The sequence below is a fragment of the Canis lupus genome, chromosome X (assembly GCF_011100685.1).
Source record: "Canis lupus familiaris isolate Mischka breed German Shepherd chromosome X, alternate assembly UU_Cfam_GSD_1.0, whole genome shotgun sequence".
NCBI classification, from domain to species: Eukaryota; Metazoa; Chordata; class Mammalia; order Carnivora; family Canidae; genus Canis; species Canis lupus.
The window spans coordinates 46,609,748-46,637,547 of NC_049260.1; the positions used below are offsets into that span (position 1 = coordinate 46,609,748).

The 27,800-nt window shown below is 45.2% G+C and overlaps 1 protein-coding gene across 2 annotated transcripts; it reads left to right on the forward strand.

The window, feature by feature from the left end:
- The first annotated feature begins 702 nt into the window (after positions 1-702).
- GNL3L (G protein nucleolar 3 like) lies at positions 703-27,517 on the forward strand. Of its 2 annotated transcripts, XM_038587523.1 has the most exons (16): positions 703-859; positions 3,085-3,150; positions 10,025-10,065; positions 11,399-11,506; positions 12,301-12,417; positions 13,190-13,273; positions 13,441-13,576; positions 14,477-14,580; positions 16,310-16,454; positions 19,030-19,117; positions 19,650-19,824; positions 19,917-20,059; positions 20,376-20,512; positions 22,434-22,561; positions 25,361-25,580; positions 27,177-27,517. In XM_038587523.1, the coding sequence occupies exons 2-16, from the start codon at positions 3,132-3,134 to the stop codon at positions 27,257-27,259; spliced, it is 1,728 nt and encodes a 575-aa protein (XP_038443451.1). In that variant the 5' UTR covers positions 703-859; positions 3,085-3,131; the 3' UTR covers positions 27,260-27,517. The 2 variants fall into 2 exon arrangements, with proteins under 2 accessions (XP_038443451.1, XP_038443452.1); XM_038587524.1 differs by lacking the exon at positions 11,399-11,506.
- The last annotated feature ends 283 nt before the right edge of the window (positions 27,518-27,800 follow it).

Here is a 27,800-nt window from a genome sequence, read left to right on the forward strand (position 1 = left end):
AGAGAAGCTGGAATCTAATATCAGAAAGAAGACATTTTCAGACTAGCATTTACTGTTTTTAAGGGGAGATCTCACTCTCCGGCTATGTTAGGAGCTCAAGATGGTTTCAAAAGAAATCCTTATTTGTCCTCACTTCAGAGATATATACTCATTCCCTTTTTTCATTCACCGCTCTGGGGCCAAAGGGAAGGAGGGAGGAGGGGAAGAGGACAAACGGGTGGGAGAGGTTTCCAGTTGTTCGGCTCCTGGGCCTGACAATGGATTTGAACTTCCGCAGAAAGAGCTGGGAGTGCCTGCTTCAGGGTTAGTCAGGGGCCCTACAAGCCAGTAAGTTTGTTAGGAACAGCTAACCAAGTCCCTAAAAGTCACCTAAAAGGTGGGGAGCACTCGGCAAGACGTGTGACCCAGGCGGCCATTTTCTCACACCCTGCCCGTCGCCATCTTCCTTTGTAGACAAACGGACTGATCCCCACCCTTGTCTGATGCGGTCATGGTGATTGCTTGGTCTGTAAGATTCGGAAACACGCATATTTGGCCCCAGGTAGAGGCCAGCGACAAGATCTTGGCTTACAAGTAGGTTATATAGCCACAGTAGAACACGCCGCTCCCAACCTACCGGCTCTCGGCTTCCCTTCCCCTCACCCCGCAGAGAGGAGGCGGGACCAGGGCGCTTGCGGAGTAGGGATGGCGGACGCGAGCCGTCAATCCGAAGCCCCGCCCCTGCGGGGGACGCAAGTAGGGCGGACCAGCGCTGCAAGGCTGGGATCCGGAAGTCGGAGGGTTAGCGGCGCGAGCGCAGCCTGCAGACGTACCCTGTCTTGGTGCTATTCTCTCCTGTCTGATCCCGCCGGAAGTGGAGGTAAGCGACAACTCTCCTCTTTTCTCGTTGTGAGCGCTCATCCAGCCAGCTGCGCGGTAAAAAATCGTGTATTTGAGGTGAAGACTAGGAGTTTCCTCCACCCTGGAATGGAGAGACAGAGAATCGGCTATCATCCAGGGTAGAAGGGCCCCCATGAGGGATCGCTCTACACGTGTGGATGTGCGCAAATGCGCTCTTGCTAGGTAAAGGAGCAGGGCCCCATCCCATCTAGGCAGGTGTAGACCCCTGGTCACACCACGTAGAACGTCACAGACCCCACTTGTGTGGAGAAGCATCGAGTGCCCTCTTGCCTTCAGGATAGCGAGGCTCCATTCTGCACTCCTCCAGTGTAGACAGGCGTCTCCGCGTGGCGACATCGATCCCATGGTTCTAGGACAAACAGCCCTTCCCTCCTCCGCCCATCCCCGGGCTGAGCGGCGTGGATCTTTACAGGCGCTAAGGCACACAGATCCACCTCGCCACAACTCTTCGCTTTGGACAGAGGCTCTGATGTATTACCTCCTCTGCAGACATACACTCCTGCCTGCCCTGGCGGGATCGCCAGTACAGAGGAGCTTAAATACGTTTAATATACATTGACAGAAGAGCTGGAGACCTCCCCGCCTCGCCCCCATGTAACTAATTGTGGAAGCCCCGCCCCCGCTACCGCAGAGATATTAGATCACCCCCTTCCAAGTGGTTGGCACCAGCCTTAGCCCATAGAGAACTATGCAGATTTTCCTCTCCTTGCCAAGAGTGAGTCCCCATTGTGGAAATTCAGACCTGAGTCCTCACCCTACCCCGTAAGGAGGCTCTGGTTTACTGAATATGTAAAGGCCTTGCCGCAAAAATGCGTGGCAGCAAAGAGAAACAGACCTTAACCCCGGGAATGCTGTCAGATCTGTCCCTAATGAGGCCCCCGTTGGTAGAGGGGCTCAGATTTGTTCTCCTTTTGAGGTAAACAGATCATCCCTCCCATCCTCCTCCCTCAAAGATTTCGAATCACCAAATGTAGCAAAAGAGAGACACCCCCCCCCAAGGGAGCAGAGGGGTGCAGCTCCCCCTCCTGGCAGTGATGTCACTGATCACCCTACATTTTGTGCATGTGGGCCCTCCCCTTTCCCAAGCTCAAATCTCTTGCTCTCCAACCAGTATTATCGCCCCCCTTGCAAAGTGTAAGGGCTGATCCGCTGAATTTATAGCTCTGTTCCTACTCCTACCACCATGCAGAGAACCAGAAGTCTTATTCACTTCAGTGTTAGCACAGTGCTGACTTCAACCCATATAAAAGGTAAACGGATTGTTCTCCATCCCACCTCCATGGAAGGGTCCTGAATAACCCACTACAGGCAAGGTGCAGACCCCATTCATGCAAAACTGCATAATCCCCCCCCCCCCCTTTGTTAGTGTGGCAACTAATATCACCTTGTAGTGGAGACAGGCATATCATCTTCCCCTCACCCTAGCCCTCCCCAGGGTAAAGAGACCCAAGATTCCTCTCCCACCCCCAACTTAGAGATGTACAGACATGCATTTCTTCCATGCAGCAGAGATGCACGCAGCCGATGGGCTGGTTTTCCCAGTTACTCTACACCCCAGAGTAGAGTAACAAAAGGCATCTCCTTACCCCCATTCACCAAGGAACGGACCCCAACCACACATGCAGGAATACATCCCTTCCACACAAAATTTTGCACTCATTCCTAGCCTCAGTTTAACAAACACAGATTAAAAGCACTCTGAGGTCCCTTTTCCCTGGGGTAGACTCCTGGTACCTGTCTTTACCCCTGCTTCCAGGGTAGATCAGACATAGAACTCCCTACTTGGGAAAAGAGGTACTTTTAATTAATACGTAGAAACAGGCCATCCTTGTATGCCTTCTCCCCTCAGCATAGACAGGTTTAGTGCTAGGGTATATAACACTACAGGGTAGAGGATTGAGGACCATGGACTCAATCTGATACATTGAGGCACTGACTGCACCCAGGAAGAGAGATTTAGACCTAGCTTCCTTTTGGGTAGTGTGATGCTGCTTTCCCTGTGTAGATAGCTCACCAGGCCCCAACTCCGTTATAGCCTCTTCTCCTAGTTCCTCCAGTTGTTAGGGCTTCCTTATCAAGTTCTTTCACATTTCATTTTGCCTTTAGGGGACTCAGAAGGGGGCTTGTGGCCCCCCTTCTGTGGTTCCTGCCTCTGTTTTCACATTGGTTCTTCCATTCTGACAGGAAGAAAGCCTGTGGATTTGAACCTACCTGCTTTCAAGCTAGTCATCATGATGAAACATAGACACAGTGAGTTCCTTTTACCACCCTCTCTTAATGCTAAGCTTTTTTTTCTTAAAGATTTTATATATTTATTTCACAGAGAATGAGATAAAGAGAGCACAAGCAGGTGGAGCAGCAGGCAGAGAAAGAGGGAGAAGCAGGTTCTTCGCTAAGCAGAGAGCTGGATGTGGGGCTTGATCACAGGACCCTGGGATCATGACCTGAGCCAAAAGCAGGTGCTTAACTGACTGAGTCATCCAGGCGCCCCCCAATGCTAAGCTTTATATTTGTAGTATTTCATGGCAACTTCTTTTTTTTAAGATTTTATTTATTTATTCATGAGAGACACAGAGAGGGAGAGAGGCAGAGACATAGGCAGAGGGAGAAGCAGGCTCCCGCGGGGAGCCCAATATGGGACTTGATCTGGGACTCCAGGATCATGCCCTGGGCCAAAGGCAGACCTCAACCACTGAGCCACTCATGCATCCTGGCAACTTGTTTTTTAAAATATTTTATTTATTTATTCATAGACACACACACACACACAGAGAGACACAGGCAGAAGGAGAAGCAGGCTCCATGCAGAGAGCCTGACGTGGGACTTGATCCAGGGTCTCCAGGATCACACCCTGGGCTGCAGGCGGCGCTAAACCACTGTGCCACCGGGGCTGCCCTCGGCAAGAATTTTAATCCAGTATAGTTAACATGCAATGTTATATTAGTTTCAAGTGTACAGTATAGTGATTCAGCACTTTCATACATCCCAGTGCTCATTATGACAAGTGCACTCCTTAATCCCTATCGCCTATTTCTCTCATCCTCCTCACCTACCTCCCCTCTGGTAACCATCAGTTTGTTCTCAGTAGTTGAGAGTCTGTTTCTTGGTTTGTCTTTCTCTTTTTAACTTTGTTCATTTTTTTTGTTTCTTAAAATTCCACATATGAGTGAAATCATGTGGTATTTGTCTTTCTTTGACTTATTTTGCTTAGCATTATATGCTCTAGCTCCATCCATATCATTGCAAATGGCAAGATTTCATTCTTTTTTATGGCTGAGTAATATTCTTTTATATATATATAAATATATATATAAATATATAAATATAAATATAAATAAATATATATATACATATACATATACCACATCTTAATCATTCATCAGTTGGTGGACACTTGGGCTGTTTCTGTAATTTGGTTATTGTAGATAGTGCTGCTATAAACATTGAGGTATGTGCATCCTTTTGAATTAGTGTTTTTATATTTTTTGGGTAAATATCCAGTAGTATGATCATTGGTTCATAGTGTAGTTCTATTTTTAAAAATTGCTTAATATGGCATGGGGGGGATGGGAAAAGTAGGTGAAGGGGAGTGAGAGATATAGGCTTTCAGTTATGGAATGGATAAATGGATTAAAAGATAAAATATAGGGAATATAGTCAATGGTATTCTAGTAGCATTGTGTGGTGACAGATGGTGGCTACACTTGTGAGCAGAGCATAATGCATAGACTTAGACTTGTCTTGTGGAATCACTATGTTATACACCTGAAACTAGTGTAACATTGTCAGCTATATTATTTAGTCTGTTTTCTACTAGTATCATTATTGTCTTCCCAACTTCCTTGAAGGTGATGTTCCCCTTATCCCCCATTCCCATTTTACATTTGAGGAAACTGAGACTCAGCAAGGTTAAGTGACCTGATCTGAGGTGAATAGCAGTAAATACCAGACATCGGGGACAAACTGCTGTTCTTTCTGCCTTTGAAATACTTCTCTTCTTCCTCATTCTTCAACTGGATAAATTGCTCGTTTTTCAGATTTCAACTTACACATCACTTCCTGTAGGAATCTCTCCCATTAAACTTCTCCCTTGATTTTCACAGTCTGTACCCATAGGAACTGGGGCTATTGACACCCTATGATTGGGTCTGCCTCCTCTACTGCACTGTTAACTTCTCACCCACATCTGGTTTATCTTTTTGTCCCATGGGCCTAGCATGACCAGACATAGCTATTTGGTATTTACTGTGTGCCAGTCACTAGAATATCTCAGTAATGCTAACTCAATTCCTCCTTCTCCCACTATACTTATAGTCTAGAGAGAGAAGACAAATGTGATACATTGACTCTCCCATATAAGAGGGAAAGCAAGGGCATTGGGCAGGTCCGGTTCTGTGTTTCCTGCCTTTATCTTGCTGTAGTCCACGTAGAAAATGACAATATAGGCTGGACAAGACTTGTGCAACCCAGTGACTTCATACTCTGTGTGAATGGTGGCCCTGCCTATGTGGGCTTGGTGAAAAAAATTTAATACATTTACTTTATTTATATAATCATTGAAAAAATGTCAACGAGAATCAGACTTTGGTTATGTGAATACCAAAAGCAAATAATCATTTTTTTTCAAGTAACCAAAGAAAAATGAACAAAATTAATTATATTCTACTTAAGAACATCAAATACCAGATGATAATAAATTTGAGGGTGATGAAAAGACAATAATTAGCTAGTTAACTGAAGTAGAGTATATACATACAAAAGAACCCTGGCAGTTTAAAATAAATGATGAGCTATTGTATGAAAAGATTATATAGAAAGACATATGGAAAAACTATTAGATGGAAAGATCTTAAGGATTTGTTAAGTGAAAAAAGCAAGTTGTCAACAGGAGGACATACTATGTTGTCTTTAATGGGAGAGTGGGGGAAATAAGATTAGATATATTTGCCTTTGCACTAATAAGTGGCTTCTTATTGTAGTAAGTGAGTGCAGTGGCTAGGGTCAAGTGTGGAAGACCTCTCAAAATACACCTTTTTATTTTGGAACCATATGACTGTTACCTGTTAAAGAACAATTGAATTCATCTACATGAGTGGGAAAAATGGTGACTATTTTTTTAAAGATTTTATTTATTTATTCATTAGAGACACACACAGAGAGAGAGGCAGAGGCACAGGCAGAGGGAGAAGCAGGCTCCATTCAGGGAGCCTGATGTGGGAGTTGATCCCAGGACTCCAGGATCACGCCCTGGGCCGAAGGCAGGCGCTAAACCGCTGGGCCACCAAAGGATCCCCAAAAATGGTGACTATTAAACAGAAACTTTACGTGTGCTCATAAAACACAGACTGGTAAATTGCAACTAAGTAATGATCAGATTAACTGGAAGAACTGCAGTGGCTGGTGGGGGGAGGTGCCTCATGGTGCAGCTACCTGAGCTCTCAGCAATACCGTGGACCCAGATGGTAATGATAATGGTTAAATCTGGGGAGGTTATTGAGAAGTCCTACAAGGAGTGTTTTCTCCTTCAGTAAGTGATGTATTTTCTTTTATTGTGTGCCTGTATCCGGCATAGGCCCTCACTTTCCAGGGAAGTTAGGTGGACAGAAATTGTTGAGTAAATTGGCCACTCAGTCCTGGTTCATTCCCAACCTCACTTTCTTTTCATTGCAACATGAGTACTTTGGAAGAAAAGTGGACGTGAGGTCTCCTGTTTGTTGTTGTTGTTACAGGGAAATTTGATCGATTCACATTCATTATGGTAACTAATATGTTTGGTCTAATTTCTGCCATCTTATTTTATATTTTTTGTTTGTTTCTTCTTAGTCACTTATTTATCTACTTTTCAAGTTCAAAAAAATGCTCCACCAGTGATTATAAAGTTATTAGTTGCATTCATGTTTATATCAAACATAATTAAACTTGAATTTCTCTGTCACTTTACCAAAGTTAAATAATAACTATTTTTATCCTACCTTTCCAAAGTAGGATCATGCTTTCATGATTTTGCTTTTCCAACCCTTATTGCTTGATTCCAGGATTTGTTGAAAGAATTTGGTATTTTGGTTCTGAGCTATTTGCTTATGATGTTATCTGGTTTTAAAAAATCTTTTCTAAATATGTGTTACAGTTCTTAGCTACATTAGTAACATTTTTAAAGATTTAATGGTATGGGTTTTTTTTGTTTTTTATTCAGTGGTAAGTTTTAATAGATTTCCTACCCGTAATTATGTGTTTCCTTTATCTTGAGATCTTTATTCTGAGTTTATTTTTATTTTTGTTGGTATACTTCCTCAAGTACAATTGATCCTTGAACAATATGGAGGTTAGGGGCCCTGAGCCCCTGTGCAGTCAAGAATCTGCATATAACTTCTGATTACCCCAAAAACTTCACTACTAATATCCTACTATTGACTGGAAGACTTACTAGTAACACAAGCAGTCTATATTAACACATATTTTGTTAGATTGGTTATGTACCGTATTCTTCCAATGAAGGAAGCTAGAGAAAATATTATTAAAATCATAAGGAAGAGAAAACACATTTACAGTACTGCACTGCATTTATATAAAAAAATCTGTATGTAAGTGAATCTGTGGAGTTCAAACTCAAATTGTTCAAGGGTCATGTGTAGTTTTACCGGAACACAGGTGCTGATCTTTGCACATCTGAAAATGCCTTTTACCTTTGTGTAAGAGTGATCTGTTGGTTAAGTATTGGAATTTAGTGTGGTACACAGTTCCTTGTTTCAGAACTTTGTAATGGTTCTAGGTGCCTGGTGGCACAGTTGATTAAGCCTTTGGCTCTTGGTTTCAGCTCCAGTCACGATCTCAGGGTTGTGAGATTGAGCCCTGTGTCGGGCTCTGAGCTCAGTGTGGAGTGTGCTTCAAATGCTCTCTCCTTCCTCTTACCCTCCTGCTCCTGTGTGCATGTTCTCTCTCTCCCTCTCCTTCTCTCTCTCTCTCTCAAATAAGTAAATACATCTTTTCAAAAATAGAACTTTGCAATGGTTATTCTGTCTTAAATGTTAAGATTGATTTGAGAAGGCTGTCTGCTTCTCTTGTCTTTGTTGGAAATTCCTGTTTGGAAGTTTATAAAATTTTCTTTTTATCCTTGGAGTTCAGAATTTTTATCAGGTATGCCTATGGTATGTCTTTTTTAGTTAATCTTGGTGCTCCATGAGCCTTTCTAATCTGAACCATCAAGCCTGTTTTGAATTTAAGGAACTTTCATCTATTATTTAAAAAAAATAATTGCTTTTCCATTTGTACCATTTTCTCTTTTAGGAATTCCTGTTATTTAGATATTAGGCTTCCTGGGTCCATTCTCCATTTTCTATTTTTACTCATAATTTCTATTTCTTTAGATTTTTGTTTTAATCAAGCTCTTCTCTTGATCTTCCAGCTTATTAGTTTGGTTGTTAATGATGTCTATGCTGTTTTTCACTACATCTATTGAATTTTTATTCATTATCAAGTTTTGGGAATTTTTTTCTCACACTGTTCCTTTGAGGTATTTTCTTGAATCTCCTTAAGTATTTGCAATAGTGGGCAGCCCGGGTGTCTCAGTGGTTTAGCCCCGCCTTCAGCCCAGGATGTGATCTTGGAGACCCCGGATCAAGTCCCACATTGGGCTCCCTGCATGGAGCCTGCTTCTCCCTCTGCCTGTGCCTCTGCCTCTCTCTCTCTCTCTCTGTGTGTCTCATGAATAAATAATAAAAAAATCTTTAGGGCAGCCCAGGTGGCTCAGTGGTTTAGTGCTGCCTTAAGCCCAGGGTGGGATCCTGGAGACCCGGAATCGAGTCCCACATTGGGCTCCCAGCATGGAGCCTGCTTCTCCCTCTGCTTGTGTCTCTGCCTCTCTCTTTGTGTCTCATGAATAAATAAATAAAATCTTTTAAAAAATCTTAAAAGTATTTGCAATAGTATTTATTTATTTATTTATTTATTTATTATTATTTTTTTAATTTAAATTCAGTTTGCCAACATATAGTATAACACCCAGTGTCACCCATGTCATCACATCACATGCCCTCCTTAATGCCCAGTTATCCCATCCCTCCATTCACCTCCCCTTCTGCAATACTTTATTTGTTTCCCAGAGTCAGGAGTCTTTCATGGTTTGTGATAGTATTTAAATTCTGTTTCCTATATTGACTGCTTCAGTGCGAACCACCTTATATAATTGGGAAGCCTGTTCTCTGGTACTCTCAAGCTGCTCCGATATTTGTTTGTATATATCCTGACATCTTCCAGAACCTCCCCCTCTAGGAATTACTTTAGCTTCCTTGCAGGTGGCAAGAATTAAGGCAGCCATTCTTCCCCAAGAGGCTAGTTGTGAAGGGGATGACAGATGGGACTTCTCATGAAGAGGGTGAGGCGTTCTAAGTTCTTGGGCTTTGTTTATATGTGATTGAAGAAGATGAGCTCTCTCTTCCTTATATCCAAGGGAATCCACACATTGGCCAACTAGGGCAAGTCCCCTTGGAGGTAATGGCCTTAGCAGGATCAACAGGAAGGAACAGTTATCTCCCCATGTGCTGAGGGCATCTGCCTTAGCTTAGCCTCCTGGGACTCCTCAGATCAACTTTCCATGCTGTCAGCCTCTAACTTGGAGTGGCCATTGTTGAGTTGCCCCCAGCCAGAAGTTAGGGGAGAGAGAGGAATCACGAGCTAACACTCAGGTAACTCTCTTCACAGGATTCCCATAAGCATTGTTTCAGTCTGCATTGAAATAATGCCTCAAACATTTTATTCAGTACTTCCTCTGACCCTGGTGCTGTCATCTCCATGTCTTTTTTCTTTTTTTTAAAATTTCATTTATTTATTCATGAGAGACACAGAGAGAGAAAGAGAGGCAGAGACACAGGCAGAGGGAGAAGCAGGCTCCATGCAGGGAGCCCGACGTGGGACTTGATCCTGAGTCTCCAGGATCACGCCCTGGGCTGAAGTCAGTGCTAAACTGCTGAGCCACCCGGGCTACCTCCTCCATGTGTTTTTTCTAGGCCTGGATAGACATGGTATCTTGAGTCCACCTTAGGTTCCCAGTGTGGCCTGGCTTTGATTAAGGTATCGACAGATATTGGGTAGGTAGATAATGGCTTTTTTTTTTTTTTTTTTTTTTAGAAAATAAAAAACCAGGTAAAGGTTCCAAAGGCTGCAAGAAGGTAAGTTGGCTTCACCCTCAGGTAAAGTAACTCATTGTTGGGGATAAGGTCAGGAATGGGTTCCCTGCCCTAGAAGAGGCCTACAAACTGCAGTAGATGTTGGGTCATTCCAGACAGAGCACTGAATTGGAATCAAAGGATACAGCTTTCCCTCCCTCTCTGGTTGGCTGCGGTAGAGAATCAGTAGCATTTATTAAGTTTCCACCACAAGCCATGTGCTGCTTTGTGCTTGAGTTACCTTGGTGAAAGGATTGCCATCGTCCCATTTTTAAGATGAAGAAACTGAGCCACAGTGAGGAGCTTCCTAGGTCCAAGGTAGCATGGCTGTGACTTGAGTCTATCTGATTCCCAAGTCCCTATTGCTCTTGTTGAGGAAGGAGGCCAAGATATCACCTTTGGCTTTAGCTCCTGGCCCTGCTAGGCGAGGTGGAGGGAGATAAGATGGGCCAGAGCAGTGGTTCTCAAATTTTAATGGGGTTAAATTTCTCAAACTTTAACCAGCCCTCCAGGTAATTACCCAGAATTACCTGGAGGGCTGGTTAAAACCCAGACTGCTGGGCAGCCTGGGTGGCTCAGCAGTTTAGCCACCACCTTCAGCCCAGGGCGTGATCCTGGAGACTTAGGATCGAGTCCCACATTGGGCTCCCCGCATGGAGCCTGCTTCTCCCTCTGCCTGTGTCTCTGCCTCTCTTTCTGTGTCTCTCATGAATAAATAAATAAGCAAAATCTTTAAAAACAAAACAAACAAACAAAAAACCCAGACTGCTGGGCCTCACCCTCAAGTTTCTCCTTTAAAAAAAAAGATTTTATTTATTTATTCATGAGAGACACAGACAGACAGACAGACACAGGCAGAGGGAGAAGCAGGCTCCATGCAGGGAACCTGACCTGGGACTCGATCCCGGGTCTCCAGGATCACACCCTGGGCCAAAGGCGGCACTAAACTGCTAAGCCACCTGGGATGCCCACCCTCGAGTTTCTGATTCAATAGGTCTGTTGTGGTGTCCCATAATTTATATTTCTAACCAGTTCCCAGGTGATGGTGTTCATGGTCCAAGAGCCACACTTAGCTACTTAGCGTTTCCCTTTGGCCTTTACTTGGGAAACTTTTCCATTTGTCCCCACGTTTCCTGGGGTGCTTCGATCAGTGCCTGCCTAGGAGAGGGAGGGTCTTTCTCTAGCCAGATGGGCAGACTTCTGGGGACAGAGCCCTTCTTTTTGCTTACTCCTCTCTTTTCCCTACAACTACACTTTTGAGCAGCTGTAACCCTCCAGGAAGGGTGATTTCCATGAGTTGATTAGCTCTGATTGTTTCCTTTTGTGTGGTGACCAGCCTGCAAAGCAGAATGGAAAGAAAGCAGCTTCCAAAGTAGCCTCTGCTCCCCAGTTTGTTCACTCCAATGATCATGCCAATCGGGAGGCTGAATTAAAGAAGAAGAGGGTAAGCCCTTGACCTTGGGGGAGAGAGAGGGCCTGGCCTGATGCCAGGTCCACAGAAGTGGTGACTGGAAGGGCAAAGACCAGAGTTGTTGGGGTTGTTGAGGCTGTTTGCAGAAGAGGGAAGAGAAGGTGGTCACTGTGATATTTGATTTAGTGTCTCCGTGTGCTCATCTCCCCCTCACCTCCTGGTCCACTGCTGCCCTTCTGTGTTCCCCCTGCTCCTTTGAAATGACTCCTGTTAGCCTCACCAGTTCGTTCTGTGACATCACAACTCATGGATAGTTTCCTTCTGTCATCTCATCCGAATTGTCAGGATTTGAAACCATGCTTTCTTTGAAGCACTCTCACTTTGACTTTCTTGTCATCTCACTCTCGTGGATGTCCTTGTTCCTCTTTCCTAGTCTCTTTTGCTGTTCCTTCCTTTACCTGGTCTTTAGATGATGGAGCATCTAAAGAGGACCTTACCTGCTTTCTCCCTTGATCTTAATTGATTCCCTTTGCCTAGAACACATTCTCTCTCAGCTTCACATGGCTGTCTTTTTATTTATTTTATACTGTTTTTCTCTGCCACACCTTCCTTTCCTTCATCTCTTGTTTCCTTTCTCTCAAACTGCTTATCTCCTGCTATCATATCTACTTTCTCCTTGTATCCCTGCTCCTCCTACCTCTGCCATGTCAACACTGTTTCTTCCCTCTGTCATCCACTCCCTGTTATTCCCTGTTACTCTGTCTCCCATCCCTTTCTTAGGTTACAGACCTAGTCAGCTATAGTCCTGCTGTGTGTTCACTTGTTAGGTTGAGGAGATAAGGGAGAAGCAGCAGGCTGCCCGGGAGCAAGAGAAGCACAGACGCAGGACCATTGAGACCTACTGTCAGGATGTCCTGCAACGCCAGGAGAAATTTGAGCATAAGGTAAGAGAATAGCCTTTGCTTCAGAGTCAGATGGGTTTGGGTTTGCTCAGAAGCATCTATTGCCATTGCCCTGTAAAAGGGAAAGAGGAAAGATGTGAGACTGTTGGAGTGGACATAGGAAATTAGTGCAAAGAAGATGGGAAACAGTGGGGAAAGAGGGATGGAGGGAGGTATGAGAGGGAAACACAGGGCCATTATGAGCCCTATCTGACTGGACAACCCTGAATAGGTCCTCTCCTAAGCTGGACCCCAAAGATGTGGTTGGGAGTAGGGAAAGAGAGATCAGGAGATGGGGCGGGGAGAGGGAATAAGTGTAAGAGAAGGGTCGACAGAAGAGTGTATGTGAGAGGGATGCCATCTTCCTTCTTGGACTTATTACTGCCCTTCTGATGTACATTCTCATCTCACAGAATATGCCCTTTCTAGTTCAAAGTTCCTTTTCTAACATAAAGTGCATGTTTTGCCTCCCCCATCTCATGTTCCCACATGGGTTGTTTTTTTCACTTATAACTCCCTCTCATATTCCTTCCTTGTACACACAGGTGCACACTCAGGTCCCTAGCTAGTGCTTGAACACATACTTAAACAGCATACACATGCATCATATGATTGCTTCCATTCTTCCAGTTCCCAGCTTTATTGGCTGGTCAGTTACTCTTTGGTGGGCTGGGATTCCTGTGGCTCCCCCAGCCTCTCATGGTTTCCAAAGTCCTGGCTTTCACTCTCTCTTTTCTCCCTGAACCATTTCTTCTCTCTCTTTTTTTTCCTTTAGGAGGAAGTTTTACAGGAATTAAATATGTTTCCTCAGTTGGATGATGAGGCTACAAGGAAGGCTTATTACAAGGAGTTCCGTAAGGTATGAGGGCCCATTTCTTAAGACTCTTTAGAGAGGGTACCAATCCCATCCCATCTCCTCTCCATTTCTGTTTTTCCTGACTGAGATGGAGACCTTTTCTTTTATGGGCCTGTATGATTCACACCCAGTCCTTTGCCTGCCTTCATCCCCTGTCCTTTGCCCTGCAGGTGGTAGAATATTCTGATGTGATTTTGGAAGTCCTGGATGCCAGGGACCCACTGGGCTGCCGCTGCTTCCAAATGGAGGAAGATGTCCTGCAGGCAGAAGGCAACAAGAAGCTGGTCCTGGTCTTGAACAAGATTGGTGGGTGTTGGGCAGAATTGGTAAGGCAGGGCAGGGGCCAGACCTTCTTGAAAGACTAGCTCAGACCAGATGCTGGGACTCAGCAACTCAGTGGTTGTGTAAGGTGAGGAATTCGTGTTCAGTTTTTAAAGCCAGGAATCCAAGAGGTGAAATCACTTTTTTAAAGACACACACACACAGTTTGGCAGAAGTTGGGGATGGAGTCCAAGCCTGTCTGCCTTTCAGTCCCTTGTTCTTGCCATTTTGAGCCTTATTGGTCAACCCTGGAGAGTTCCTGTGACTCCAAGCTGGAACCCACAGACCAGGGCAGAAGAGCACATGAGCCCAGGAGTCACTGAGGTCTTGGTCTTATTCCATTTGTACTGTCAGTTTTCTCTGGGATCTTGGACAAGTCGTATCACCTGAGAGTTTCCATTTCTCTAGCTGTAAAATGGGCTGTGATTGTCCCAATCTCATTGGGTTGTTGTGAGAATTAATGATAAAGTGCTTGGTATATGCATGGTTAGTACTCCACAAATGGTAGCCATATACTTGTCAGAGTTATTCTTGACATTTGGCCCAACCTAGAATGATCCACAGAGAGGATGGGAAATGCAATCTTTAGGAAGCCTGGCTTGGAAGGAAGGCATCTGGGACCAAACAGCTAATTTGCCCATTTTCCCCAAGGGACAGAGTTCCCCTCGGGGAGGGCCAATTGGCCCCCTCCCTAGACTGGACTTTTCTTTCTAATTCTAACCTGGGATCTGGACAGGTACTGATAGGGCCAGGGACAGCTGGACAGGTACTGACATCTGTTGGCAGGAGGTGGGCCTAGCCTTGGATGTGGGTGGATGTATCTTTGGCGTGAGCCATCGAAGTGATGTTCTCCTTACTAGTCCTATGTGTTTCTATTTTCCCCAGATCTGGTCCCCAAAGAGATTGTGGAGAAGTGGCTGGATTACCTTCGGAATGAGCTGCCAACAGTGGCTTTCAAGGCCAGCACACAGCATCAGGTCAAAAACCTGGTAAGCTGGGACCAGGGGCATCTAGCTAGCCTCTTTCAGGGTAGCCTGGGGCCAGGGTTGGAGGATCATGACTTGGACTGGGATCCCCAGCCCTTTGGTAATTGAACTGGGCCTTCAACTTTGAGCTTTTTGCCTTACTAGATGACCTTTTAATATTTGTTTTACTTTATTCCTCCCTACATTTTAGCTTTTTGGGAAGGTTTTTTTTCCTAGATATGAAGATAATACATACTGTCCATAGAAAATTTGGAAAATACAGTTAGCTATGTGTTAGCTTTTAAAAACAGACACCTTCATTTTTCTCTTTAACACAAATCACTCTACTTTCTAATTATGTAATTAACATAGAAATACAGTTTCTTTGTAAAATGTTAAAAGTATTACAGAAACATTGGTTGCTTCTGAAGACAGAAACTGGCTGCTGGGGGACACTTTTCAACTTTGCACCAGGTGTAGAACTTAGTATTTATGAAAAAATAAAGTAGAAAAAAAATAAAAACAGTTACAGACAGTTTAAATACCCTTTTACCAAAACCCTTAATTCTAGTTTCCTTTATCCATACCCAGGTGTAACTACCATTGTTAGCTTGGTGTGTATCCTTTCAGATGTTTTTCTGTGCTGTATATATATGTAGATGTATATATAGAGAGAAAGGAAGTGTTTGGGAGTGTCCTATGTGTCATCCTGGGGCATGTTTCTTTTGGCAATTTTCTTTAGAGATGCACTTTTTTGATGCTAAATAAACTTAGTTTGGAATTTTTAATCATTATAATCAGTACTTTAACATATACCCTTGCACATGTTATCATGGCTGGTAGGCAAGTATTTATATAGGTTGGGTACTGAGAGGTGGAGTGGCTATGTATTTTACATTTTCCTAGACACTGACAAATTGCCTTTCAGTGGCTGTACCAATTTATCTTCCTCCTGCTAGGGTAGATGAATGTGGGAGAGGGCTGTTTTCCCTACATCCTTTCCAACATTTGATATCATTAAACATTTTAATCTTGACTCATTTGGGAGAAACCTGACCTCTCATTTATAATTTTTGGCCTTCTTGGTGACAGAAATATGGTGAGCATCCCTTCTAACAGCTCTCTTTCATTTGTATTCCACTTTTAGGATATATTTCCTCAAACTATTTCTTACTGATGGATATTTAGCTTAATTCGTATTTTGCAATGCCATGGTGGGTGAGGAAAGAGGAAGAGATGGAATGGCATTGTGGGCAGAGGAGGTGGCATCAGGAGTAAGGAGATGGAGGCTGGAATGGCCTTGTCTTGTGTGAGGAGTTAAGGGAAGGTAGCCTATGGGCCAGATACTGTCTTCCTACCAAAGGCAGGGAGGACAGTGTCTCCATTTTGTGGATGAGGGCACTGAGACGTAGAGAAGGGAAGCAGAACTTGATGCACACACACACCTGTGAGAGGCAGAGCTGCTGGCTAGATGCTAGGGTGCCATCCTTACCCTGCTGAGGGAGGCCACAGATAAGTATGTCTAGAGAGAGTTAGGGACAGAGAAGATTGAAGACACGACCGTGGAAAAACAGGCCTTATGCAAGCAGGGAAATGGCAGGTATTCAGGGCCAGTGTGAGAAGTCCTGTTTTAGCCTTGGGGTCTCAGCGATCACAGGGAGGTGGTCCTGAAGGTTTCACTGAAAGTTGGAAATCTGGAGTCAGACTACATTTCCCACCTGATGCCTCTTGTATAATACCCCTTGTTTTCCAGAATCGTTGTACTGTGCCAGTGGATCAGGCCTCTGAGTCACTGCTGAAAAGCAAAGCCTGCTTTGGAGCTGAAAACCTCATGAGGGTTTTGGGGAACTATTGCCGCCTTGGTGAAGTGCGCACCCATATCCGTGTGGGTGTTGTGGGTAAGGCCTGTGGGGAGGCCATGGGGCCCAGGCTCCTTCCTTGGGCAGAGCTTTCACTGGGCAAAGGATTCTGGGAGCTTTGTGTTACCCTGGTAGGGAAGAGAGGGTTATGAATGGTTAGAGAATGGTTTTATGATTTGTAATGTGTATTGGTGGAGGACATGGGAAGGCATACTGAGAATCACCACCATGCACGGAGTATTAGAAACGTGGACCAAATACACACGGTTGTGCTTGGACATTGTGTCATCTCATCCTACCAGAGCTGTGGGGTGGGGGGAGGAGTGAATATATCCCTTTTACAGATAAGAACACTGAGGCCCAGAGAAGGCAAAGGGACTTGTGGGGGTCAGCTCTGTGTGAGACAAGGTAGAGCGGGAAATATCAGAAAGGGAGACAGAACATGAGAGACTCCTAACTCTGGGAAACGAACTAGGGGTGGTAGAAAGGGAGGTGGGCAGGGGTGGGGGTGACTGGGTGACGGGCACTGAGGGGGGCACTGGGATGAGCACTGGGTGTTATTCTATATGTTGGCAAATTGAACACCAATAAAAAATAAATTTATATATAAAAAAAAGGTAGAGCTGATACTCAAACCTGGACCTGTCTGGAATCCAGGGTAGTGAGGGAAGGGTGATGGGGAAGAGGATAGGGAAATTGAGAGAAGCAGAGATAGACTGTCAGAGAGAGGAAGTGAGGCCAAAAGAAAAAGATATTCGAGAGAACTGGACACTGAGAAAATGGTATAGATAGACAGACCTGAATAGACCTGGAAAAAGAACTGGGTGGGCACCTGGATGGCTCAGTCGGTTAAGCATCTGCCTTCGGCTCTGGTCATGATCCTGCAGTCCTGGGATCAAGTCCCAAGTAGACTCCCTGCTTAGCGGGGAGTCTGCTTCTCCCTCTCCCTCTGCTTGCTGCTCCCCCTGCTTGTGTTCTCCTTTTCTCTCATGCTTGCTCTCTCTCTTTCTCTCTCTTAAATAAATAAATATCTTAAAAAAAAGATAACTGGGAAATGGTGGGATTGGTGGGGAGTGGAAAGGAAAGATAGGTTTAAATGACAGAGGCAGGTAGAGAGGGAGATACCAATCACAAAAAGATACCAGAAGGACTGTAGAGACAGGCAGTGTGCATAGAGACACAAGGGGTAGATACTTTGTGCATATGGAGAGGCAGACGTGCATACCAAAGAAAGAATGAGAGAGATAGGCAGATGCAGAGATAGAGAGACAGCTTCAGAGGACAGGGTGCATGGAAGGAGCCAGGAGTAAAGAGGTAGACATGGTGTAATACACAACACACACACACACACACACACACACACACACCCCTATGAACACATTCATATCCACCAATACACGTATGGATCTACACTGGTGCAGACCTGTTCAGACCCGGAGGTAGCACACATGCAGACCCAAGTCCTTCTCATATGTTCTGCTCCCCACAAGCAGATAGAGGCACAGAGAGACACATGCAACCCAGATGCGCTGGACCCACAGACACAGTCACATGCCCAGAGCCACAGAGGGAGACAAATGCACAAATGTGTCTGTGATGAGATAGATATTCACAGAGACATAGAGACAGAGAGAGGGTTGGGAATATGCAGACAGAGACAGAAGGCACAGTGAGACACCTACAAAGAGGCCTACAGAGACGAGCCCATGGGGAGAAGGAGCACAGAAGGAGGCCGGGAGAAGTTGGTGCTGAGGGAATTAGAGAGGCAGAGTTGGTGGGGTGGGGAGAAGCAGAAAGACAATTGCCAGAATGAGAGATAAAGAGACAAACCAGCAGAGAAGGGTGCTTAGAGCTATCCACAGAGAAAGAAATGTATGGTAGTAAAAAAGACTGAGCAGGAGAAAGTCAACATGGAAAAAACAGTGATATTTAGTACGAGAACAACCAAGAGATGTGTGCTTGCATACACACATATATGTGCAAGGGCACGTGGATGATGTACAGAGACTTCCACACACCAGGAGTGCACACATACAGGTACGTCCATGAGAGAGCAGTCTATGCATAAATTCTGACACACAGAGAAGGAGAATAGTGAGAATGAGAGACCTGGTGAGAGAGTAGCACACAAAGATGTCCTCAGGCCTGGAGGTGCTCACAGATGCCTCAACAGAGAAACATATACCACAGGCAGACAGCTGCTCAGAGAGAATGACATCTGGAGAGGGCTCTCCCAACCCCCTACCAGGTGAATTTGACACCAGGACAGATGGTTCTCTGTTTCAAAGACATTTCCTGATGTCAACCTTCTGTTGGATCATGTTACAGAGGCTTTGCATTGAGCACCTTTCCCTGGCTGGTGGGAGGTGGGAGGTGAGTGTCATATCTAGTGAGAGGGTCATGTGTACTCAGTATGCTCACAAATGGAGGAAAGGGGTAGCTAGGCCATATTGGGGCTTGCTCAGGGCCTGGGATGGGAAGGCAGGAGTCCAGGTTCTGTTTTTGGTTTTGCCATAGCTTGGTCATTGTCCCAGCATGGATCACCCATGTGTAGGCTGGCCGAAATGTTCCTGAGGGCCCTTCCTGCTCTGAGCCATCTGCTACTCCTTTGTAGGTCTTCCTAATGTTGGGAAGAGCAGCTTGATCAATAGTCTGAAGCGCAGCCGAGCGTGTAGTGTGGGAGCTGTTCCTGGCGTCACCAAGTAAGTTACCTGCCTGCTCCACCAGTCCACTGCTTCTTGACCCTACCATTTCTCTATCTTTCATGACTTTGGCATCTGCCCCTTTCCTTATCTTGGCCCAGCCTCTGATTCTTACCTGGGCATGGGACTCTCACTAACAGTCCCCATTTACCTGGTACATCCTAGGTGTGGGCCAGGGACACAGCTGGGTACTTCCCCCCTCAGTTCCTTGAAGTTTCTTAGCAGTCATGCAATATTGGGGTATAGGTATAGATAAGCAACTGCACTTCCTAGATGAAGCAGTGGAGGCTCAGTAAGTCAGAAACTTGCCCACAGTCTGGCAGCTCAGTCCCTGGTGGTAGGGACTAGACTAGAATGAGTCCCAGGTCTGTAGGCCCAAGACCCCCAGCCCAAAATCTCTCTATCTTCATCTATATGTATGCTCTCTGCCCCTCACCCCTTTCTCAGCTGTGTCTGGGGATTAAGGGATACCAGATACATCCCAGCTCATCAGTGTCCTACATTCTCTTTTATCTCCTCTTTCCTGTCCTAGGTTCATGCAGGAGGTCTATCTGGATAAGTTCATCAGGCTGCTGGATGCCCCAGGCATTGTCCCAGGACCAAACTCAGAGGTTGGCACTATCCTGCGCAACTGCGTCCAAGTGCAGAATTTGGCAGACCCTGTGACCCCGGTAGAGACCATCTTGCAACGCTGTAACCTGGAGGAGGTACAGAAGGCACTTGCTCCTGCCCTGCCCCGCCCCACTCCAAGGGCCCTTCATTTTTTCCTCATGATTTCTTTTCTTCCTCTCTTCACCAGATTTCCAACTATTATGGCATCTCCGGGTTCCAGACCACTGAGCACTTTCTGACTGCAGTGGCTCACCGCTTGGGGAAGAAGAAGAAAGGAGGCGTATACAGTCACGAGCAGGCAGCCAAAGCTGTTTTAGCAGACTGGGTGAGGTGAGGAGAGGGCTAAGAAGTAAGGTAAGGGTAGACCTGTTGAGAGGCTCCATAAGGGGGTACATCTGTGCTTATTGCAGCAGTGGGGCAGCCTGACATCCTGTTTCCTGGGGGAAAGTGAAGGCACCAGGTCATGTCCTGGTCAGGAATTTCTGGCCAGTGACAATCCAGCAACTTAACCTCTTGTTGTTCAGAAGCTTCTGTGGATTTTCTTGTTCCTCATTGTTTCTGACTTGTTTCTAACTCATTCTCTCTTTGGTCATTTGTTCTCTTAATGACCTCACCAATTTCCTCCTATCTCCATCTCCCAATGCAGCGGGAAGATCAGCTTCTACACACTTCCACCTGCCACCCACACTCTGCCTGCCCATCTCAGTGCTGAGATCATTAAGGAGATGACTGAAGTTTTTGACATTGAAGATACTGAGCAGGCCAACGAAGACACCATGGAATGTAAGTAGGGGCATAAGTACTTTGTCTTACGCTGGATGGGAGCCCCACAGACCCAACACCAGGTCCCATGTTTGACCTTCCCCTGCCCTGGCCCTACTCTGGCTTTGGGCAAATTGTTTAACCAATCTAAATTTAGTGTTTCCTCCCACAAGGTGGAGAATTCTAATCTGGGCCATGGGGGTGATTGTGGGCTCTTGGTAGATAGGGAAAAAAGTCAGCAAAGTTCTGTGTATACAGTGAGGTGCTCAGGAAATGTGTGGGTCTTTTCCCCATCTCTTGGGACCTGGAGTGGACTAAAATACTTCTCTTCAAAACCCCTTCCCTCATGTTGCCCTAGGCTTTGCCTCAGCTACTGTATGTCTATTCCTAGATTTTTGTCCTCTCTCCCATTGGTGGGGAGACATCTGAGTCATAGAAGGCTGGTATTTCCTGAATGGTGCACGATCAGTGGCAGACAGGTGGCATTCAAAGCAACTCTTCTGCCCCATAGTCTTAAGACTATCCCAGCTCAGAGTAGCTAAGGGTTCAAAGAATGGATTGCCTGGATTCAAGTTCAAGTTTTGTTTCTTGTTAGCTCCATGATGCTGCGACAGTTAATTTCGCCATGTCTCAGTGACATCAACTGTAAAATGGGGACAGTAGCACTTACCCAATAAGATGGTCACAAACACATATTTAATTCATAAAAACACTCAGAGCAGTGCTTGGCTTATAGTACATGCTTGGTGAATATTAGTTGTTATTAAGATGATCATTTGCTGGGGTACAGAGGTGTGGCTTTGAGAAACTTCTATAGGAAATATGTTCTCTTCAGATACTACCATTTGCAACCTTGGCTTATGGCTCCTCCCTCCTTTCTACTCCACCTTGGAAAGGTGCCCAGTGCTCTCTGGACCTGTTTGTGGACCCTTGGATAGTGGAAAAAGGCCTGGCTGGCCTGGCTTCTGGTTTCTCCATTTCTCTTGAGGGCTTTTCTTCTCTGGGCTTTTTTGTGTCCTTAGATTAGCGATGAGGACAAGAGGACTTGTCTACTTCAGAGTTTATTCCCCACATGGCTGCTAGCAAGTCAGTTCTCTTTCTGAACTTTACTTCCCTCTTCTACCAAGTAGATGGTTGGGAGGAATTAGAGCTCATGTTCCTATGATGATACTTGACCCTGGCTGCATGTGAGGGCAAGGGGGACTCCATTAGTGAGAATGTACTTTGGCAAAAGATTGAGGTCTGGGAAATTGAGGAGAGGGAAAAGTTAATGGCGAGAGTTTTCTAGAGGAGTTGGCCCTAGTGTTGTATCTTGAAGAGTGAGTAGGAATTAGAAGGGGATGAAGACAAAGTTTGGAAGTAGGTGGGTTGGGGAAATTGAGGAGAGGGAGAGGTTAATGGTGAGAAATTTCTAGAGGAATTGGCCCTAGTGTTGTATCTTGAAGAGTGAGTAGGAATTAGAAGGGGATGAAGACAAAGTTTGGAAGTAGGTGGGAGGATACTATGGGCCCAAGGCAGTGGGTACATGAATGGTTTGCAGTGGAGGCCATCTCCAGGCAAGGGGCCAGGAGGCAGGTGGAGAGGCCTGGTCCTGGAAGGAAACCCAGTGGCTGCCATTTACTGAGCAGTGTCTTAGGCCAGTGTGTTTCAAGTGTCCTCTCCTGTGAGGGCAGCCCCAAGCCATAGGCTTGTGGTGTTCTCATTTTCCAGATGAGGAAGCTAAGGCTCCTAGACCAGCTCCCAGCAGGTGAATGCCCTACTGCAAAACCCATGCCTTTAATCCTTTGTCATGTGGCCTCCCATCAGAAATGAAAAAGCCCTTCTCTCCCAACTCCCTTGGGCAGCTCCACATATCCTTTCCACTGAGGCCTGATATTGGGGCGGGGGGTGCTGGCAGCAGGGAGGAGCTAGGGCCCTGACAGTGGTGTTGGTTGTGTTAAAGGCTTGGCCACTGGAGAATCAGATGAACTGTTGGGTGACATGGACCCGCTCGAAATGGAGATCAAGTGGCTCCATTCTCCGATGGTGAAAATAGCAGATGCCATGGAAAATAAAACCACCGTGTATAAGGTACCTGCTCCCTTTCTTCATGGTAACCCTCTCCTCTTCCCAGGGCTCTAGGGAGTGGTTGGTCCCTTCTGCCTTGCTCCCACAAGGTCTGCCTGTAATGTTGGGGAGATGTAGGTCATTCACTCATTCCCTGTGGGCTCCTGGGCATCAGGTAGTGTGCATCTTTTACCAGGCAATGGCAAGTCCAAGGAGGAGGCTTGCTCTCTCAGGCAGTTTTTCCAGCCTGGCTCCAACCTAGAGAACAGGTATTCCCATTCAGCCACTCAGTTTTTCAAGTTGCAAACCTGGGTACCCCTGACTCCTCCCTCCAACTAGCATCCAGTAGCCCATACAGTTAGTCAGCAAGTACTATGGCTTCTCCCTCCTAAGTCTCTTGAGAAGCTATCAGCTTCTTTTGATCCCTACCATTTCTATAACAACTGGTCTAAGCTTCTAACCCTTTCTCACCTGGATATATGTCCCATAGTTTCTAACAGCCCAGTCTGACCATGTCACCTCCTCTGTCATGGCTCCATGGTTCCCTACACCTATATGATTAAGCCATAATGCCATGCTATGATATCTGGAGGCTTTTTCAGCTTCTTCTGCCAGTTACCCTATCTCTGTCCTCTGGGAGGTTACAGTTTGGTGAGGAGCTTAGCCATTGCTTATGCCAAGGCCCAAAAAAGTAGTGTTTGGGGGAAACGTTAGTGATGTGGGGTGGTTGGAATGAGAGTGGATGCAAGGAAAGTTTCTGGAATCAGATCATACATAACATGCTTGAATTTGACTTTAAACCATGGGTATTAGGAAAACCCTGAAAATTGGTTATTTTTTTCTGTCAAAAAGTCTTTTTCCCCCTATTTTGTTTATTTAAAATATTCTTTCCCTTTTATTTATTTTTTGACTAGGTAATGTGTGTACGTGGTATAAAATTTAGGTACTAAAGGGTATGCAGTGAAAAATAAGTTTCTCTCCTGCAACTATCTCCCAGCTACCTGTCCCCTCCTTGGAGGCAGTCACTATTAGCAGATTTGAATGTCCTTTTCTAGCTATTCCATCTTTATGTATATACATATGTACATATATGCAGATGCAGAGATCTATTTTAATTCAAATAACAGCATGCTATTTGATTGTTCTGCATTTTGCTCATTTCACTTACAAATTCATCTTATAGATTGTTTCACCTGATTACTTAAAGAGCCATTCTTTGTTTCTGATGGCTACATACTATCTGGAAGGGTTTCTTTTTTTAAAAAATTTTTATTTATTTATGATAGTCACACACAGAGAGAGAGAGAGAAGCAGAGACATAGGCAGAGGGAGAAGCAGGCTCCATGCACCGGGAGCCCGATGTGTGGGATTCGATCCCGGGTCTCCAGGATCGCACCCTGGGCCAAAGGCAGGCGCTAAACCACTGCGCCACTTAGGGATCCCCTGGAAGGGTTTCTTAAGCAAGGAAATGACATGGTCAGGTTTGTGTATTAGAACTGTCTCACCCAGGCAGCCAGAGTGAAAATCAGGTTAGAAAGAAAGGGACCAGGGTAGAGGCAGTGGGTCTAGGAAGGAAAACTCAGCTGTATTCTATAAGAGTTGATGAGGTAATGACAAGAATCATGACATTCTCATTCTCACATAGTTTTAAAGGTTCCCTTGGTGCTTACAGGAAAACCAGTGTAAAGTTGTCTGTTTAAGGCCATCCTCTGGTGATATTTCCAAATGAGCCCATAAGCCCCAGAATATACCATTTTTCCTTAGGGACCTACAGTACTTCCTTGCTCTATGCTAGAGGTTCCAGACTCAGGTTCAGGGAACCTGAGCAGGACCATTTCATCGTACAACTCTGAGAGATACCATTGTACAACTGTGCCATATTGTGAATGGTGACCCCCTGCTGCAACCCCAGAGTTGTATAGGTTGGTAGCTTTGCCTTTTCCCCACTGTAGTGTAGTGAGTTGTCATACATGCATATAAGCCTCACTGGTAGGGTTCTTATTTATTCTGTTTACCAGCTATGTGACCTTAGGTGCTTTGTTTGTTATAGCATTGTTGCAAGGATTAAATGAGTTAATGTGTGTGTGTGTGTGTGTGTATGTATGTATACGCACACATACATTTGTGTGTGCTTAGAATGGTACCTGACACATGGTGAGCTTTCTATCAATATTAGCTTTTACTACCCATATGGACCCATGTCTGTGCCAGCCAGGCAGGTACCCTTTCGGGTGCTCAGGTATGTTCTGTGCTTTTCCATTGTTCACAGTGAGGAATGACCTTCTCACCAGTAGAAGCATGTTGACCACTGCCTTCCCCATGGCCTCTGCCACTTTTGCTGTGTCTTTCTGGTGGGCAATTAACATACCCTGACTTGGCCTGTGTTGTGGGTTGGTTGTATCCTCTTTAGACCGGTTGCTTCTCAAAGATGGGAGTGCATCTGACTCATTTCTTCAACATTTCCCCACATAGAGCTGGGCACAGAATAGATGTCAGAAAATATTTATTAAATTGAGTAAGACTGAAGGGTTACTTGAGGAAAGAATAATACCAATTGTCATTGATCGAGTAGCTGCTTTTTTATTTTATTCTTGTCAAAGCCATACAAGCTATCCATTGTGTATCTTATTTGACAAATGAGCCAACTGCAGTTGAGAGATTAACTAAGCACCTTCTAGTTTGTGATAGAGCCAGACTTGGAAGCTTAGTTCTGTGTGGCTCTAGGTTTCCTCTTCTTAACCAAACCTGTCCCTGTCTCCTCTGCAGAAGTCTTTGGTGGTACTCTGGGGCCCCAGACCTTACTGTTGTCCCCTCTCTCTCTAGATTGGAGATCTTACTGGGTATTGCACCAATCCAAACCGACATCAGATGGGGTGGGCTAAACGCAATGTGGACCACTGCCCCAGGAACAATAGCGTGGTGGACGTCTGCCCTGTGGACCGCCGCCCAGTGCTGCAGAAGATCATGGAGACAGACCCCCTGCAGCAGGGCCAGGCTCTTGCATCTGCCCTGAAGAATAAGAAGAAGATGCAGAAGCGTACTGGTGGGGGCATCTGACCATACCCCTCTTTCCCAGGCTCCAAAAAAGCGCCCCCTTGGGCCTTGATTAGGTGCTCCTGAATGAGCATTTCCATGTGTCCAGTGCCAGGCTAACCCTGGTTAAGGAGCAGGGATGGGTTAGGAGGCTCACTTACTAGCATAGTGGTTTTCAAACTTTAGCTTTTCTAAAATAGTTTTCTAAAACTATTGTTAGAATTGCCTGGAAGGCTTGTTAAGACACAGATTTCTGGGACTCAACCCTGGAGTTTCTGATTGAATATGTTGGCCATGGGGCCGGAGTATTTGTGTTGCTAACTGGTTCCTGGTTGATGCTAATTCTGCTCCTCCGGGAACCATACTTGAAGAACTATTGGCCTAGTCTCTGTGCCACATAGCCACCATTTATTTCTTAGCTGTTTTCCATGTGTTAGGAAGCCTACAGGTCATATATAATGTTTATTTTATCCATAAGCAATGTACTCAAAATTCAAAAGGTAGAAAAGGATATACAGTGAAATGTTTGTCTCCTTCCAGTCTTCCAGTCATCTAGGATTCCTCACAGAAGTGACCAGTTAAATTCTTCTATCTCATTCCTGAGATAAGTACAGAGGCACATATCTATATATTTTTGTTCTCTTTTTCTATGCAAACACTAGTTACCTGAACATAGCTTTGCCACATCATGTTTCCATTTAATGTCAGTTCACAAAAGAACTTCTTCCTTCATTTTAATGGTGGTCTGTTGTGTAATTGGCTGATTTAGGTCTTAATGCTATACCAATCTTTACTGACTCATTGCAAGTCTTACCCCCATTGGTAAGTGAGGAAACTGAGGCCCAGAGACATTAAAGGGCACACTCAGGGTAAAACAACTAGTATTTAATGGAGCCAGAATGTAAACCTAGGATTGGGTTTACAACCCCATAAGTCCAATTCTTTGCTCTTGGCCTGGTTTCACAGTGTGTGCTGGGAATCTGGAAAAGAATTACCCTTGAACTCCTCCTGGTCTTATTACAAGGAAATGAGGAAGAAATAAGAAAATAGACATTGGCAACATAGAGTATTCATAGACAAAGAAAGCAGAGTAAGGAAACTTAACTCAGCCTGGTGAACCTAACCCAGATGGTGATCAGAGAAGGCTTCCTGGAAGAGATGATGTCTGAGGGGAATCCTGAAGAACAACAGGGTATGGCTGGAGGATGAGAGGTGAGCATTCAGCCTTAAAGCCCCTCCATCCATGCTGCCACTTTGCTGTGAGAGCTTTGAGGGTAATGTCAGAGTGTTAAGCTCAACACGGTGAAAGAAAATTGCTGTTTTGATACTAGGAAGGGATAAACATACTTGGAGCCCAGTGAGTCTTACACTCTGAGATAGAAACTATATTAGAGTGATTATTTCACAGGTAGATAAATGGGTCTACCTCTGAGATTGCACACTGGCTCCCAAGACCCCCTCCCCGCAGTTGTTTTGTTTACTGATGGAGGTAAGTGAGCCAGTTTGGGAGTTTGATGTAGACCAAGGTAGACAATAGTCCAGGTCCTGCAGGCCTCCTGTTGGCAAGCCAGCCTCCAAGTGACTGCCTGTATTTCTCCATCTGCAGATAAACTCGCCAGCAAGTTATCTGATTCCATGATGTCTGTCCTCGACCTCTCTGGCAACACTGATGACAGTGCTAGTGACTGATCCGACTTATCTCACCCTTCCTTGTCCCTCCAAGCACCAGTTCCAGTGGGATGGAGGAATACAGATGAAATGGTGTGTTTCTCCATGAAGTACCTGCATATTCAAAGAACTCACCCACCATGCCTCTTCTCACTGTCACCTCCATTCTTCAAGAAAAAGAGTTCCAAGTTGCTGAAACTAGCAAGCCCCATACCCTTTATTTAACCTCTATTCTGTTTTACAAGAGAAATAAACTTATCAGATCCCTGATGCTAACAATTTATCCCTCATCCTGTAGGTTGGTCTAGAGGAATAACTCACAAAACCCTCTTGAACAGCTACATGGGAAACTAGAGGCTGCTGGTAGACCCGGGGGTCCCTGAGTGGGTGACGATTTCTTTATCAGTCGGCAATAGATCTCAGCAGCAAGACATTCCTGTGATGGGCTGTAGACTATTCATCTTCCATCAAGTTTGTAGATCCTCACCTGGGTGTCAGTAACAATAGGGGGAACAGTGATGAGTCTTGTCTCTGGAAGGGTCTGGGGATAGGATAGAGGGGA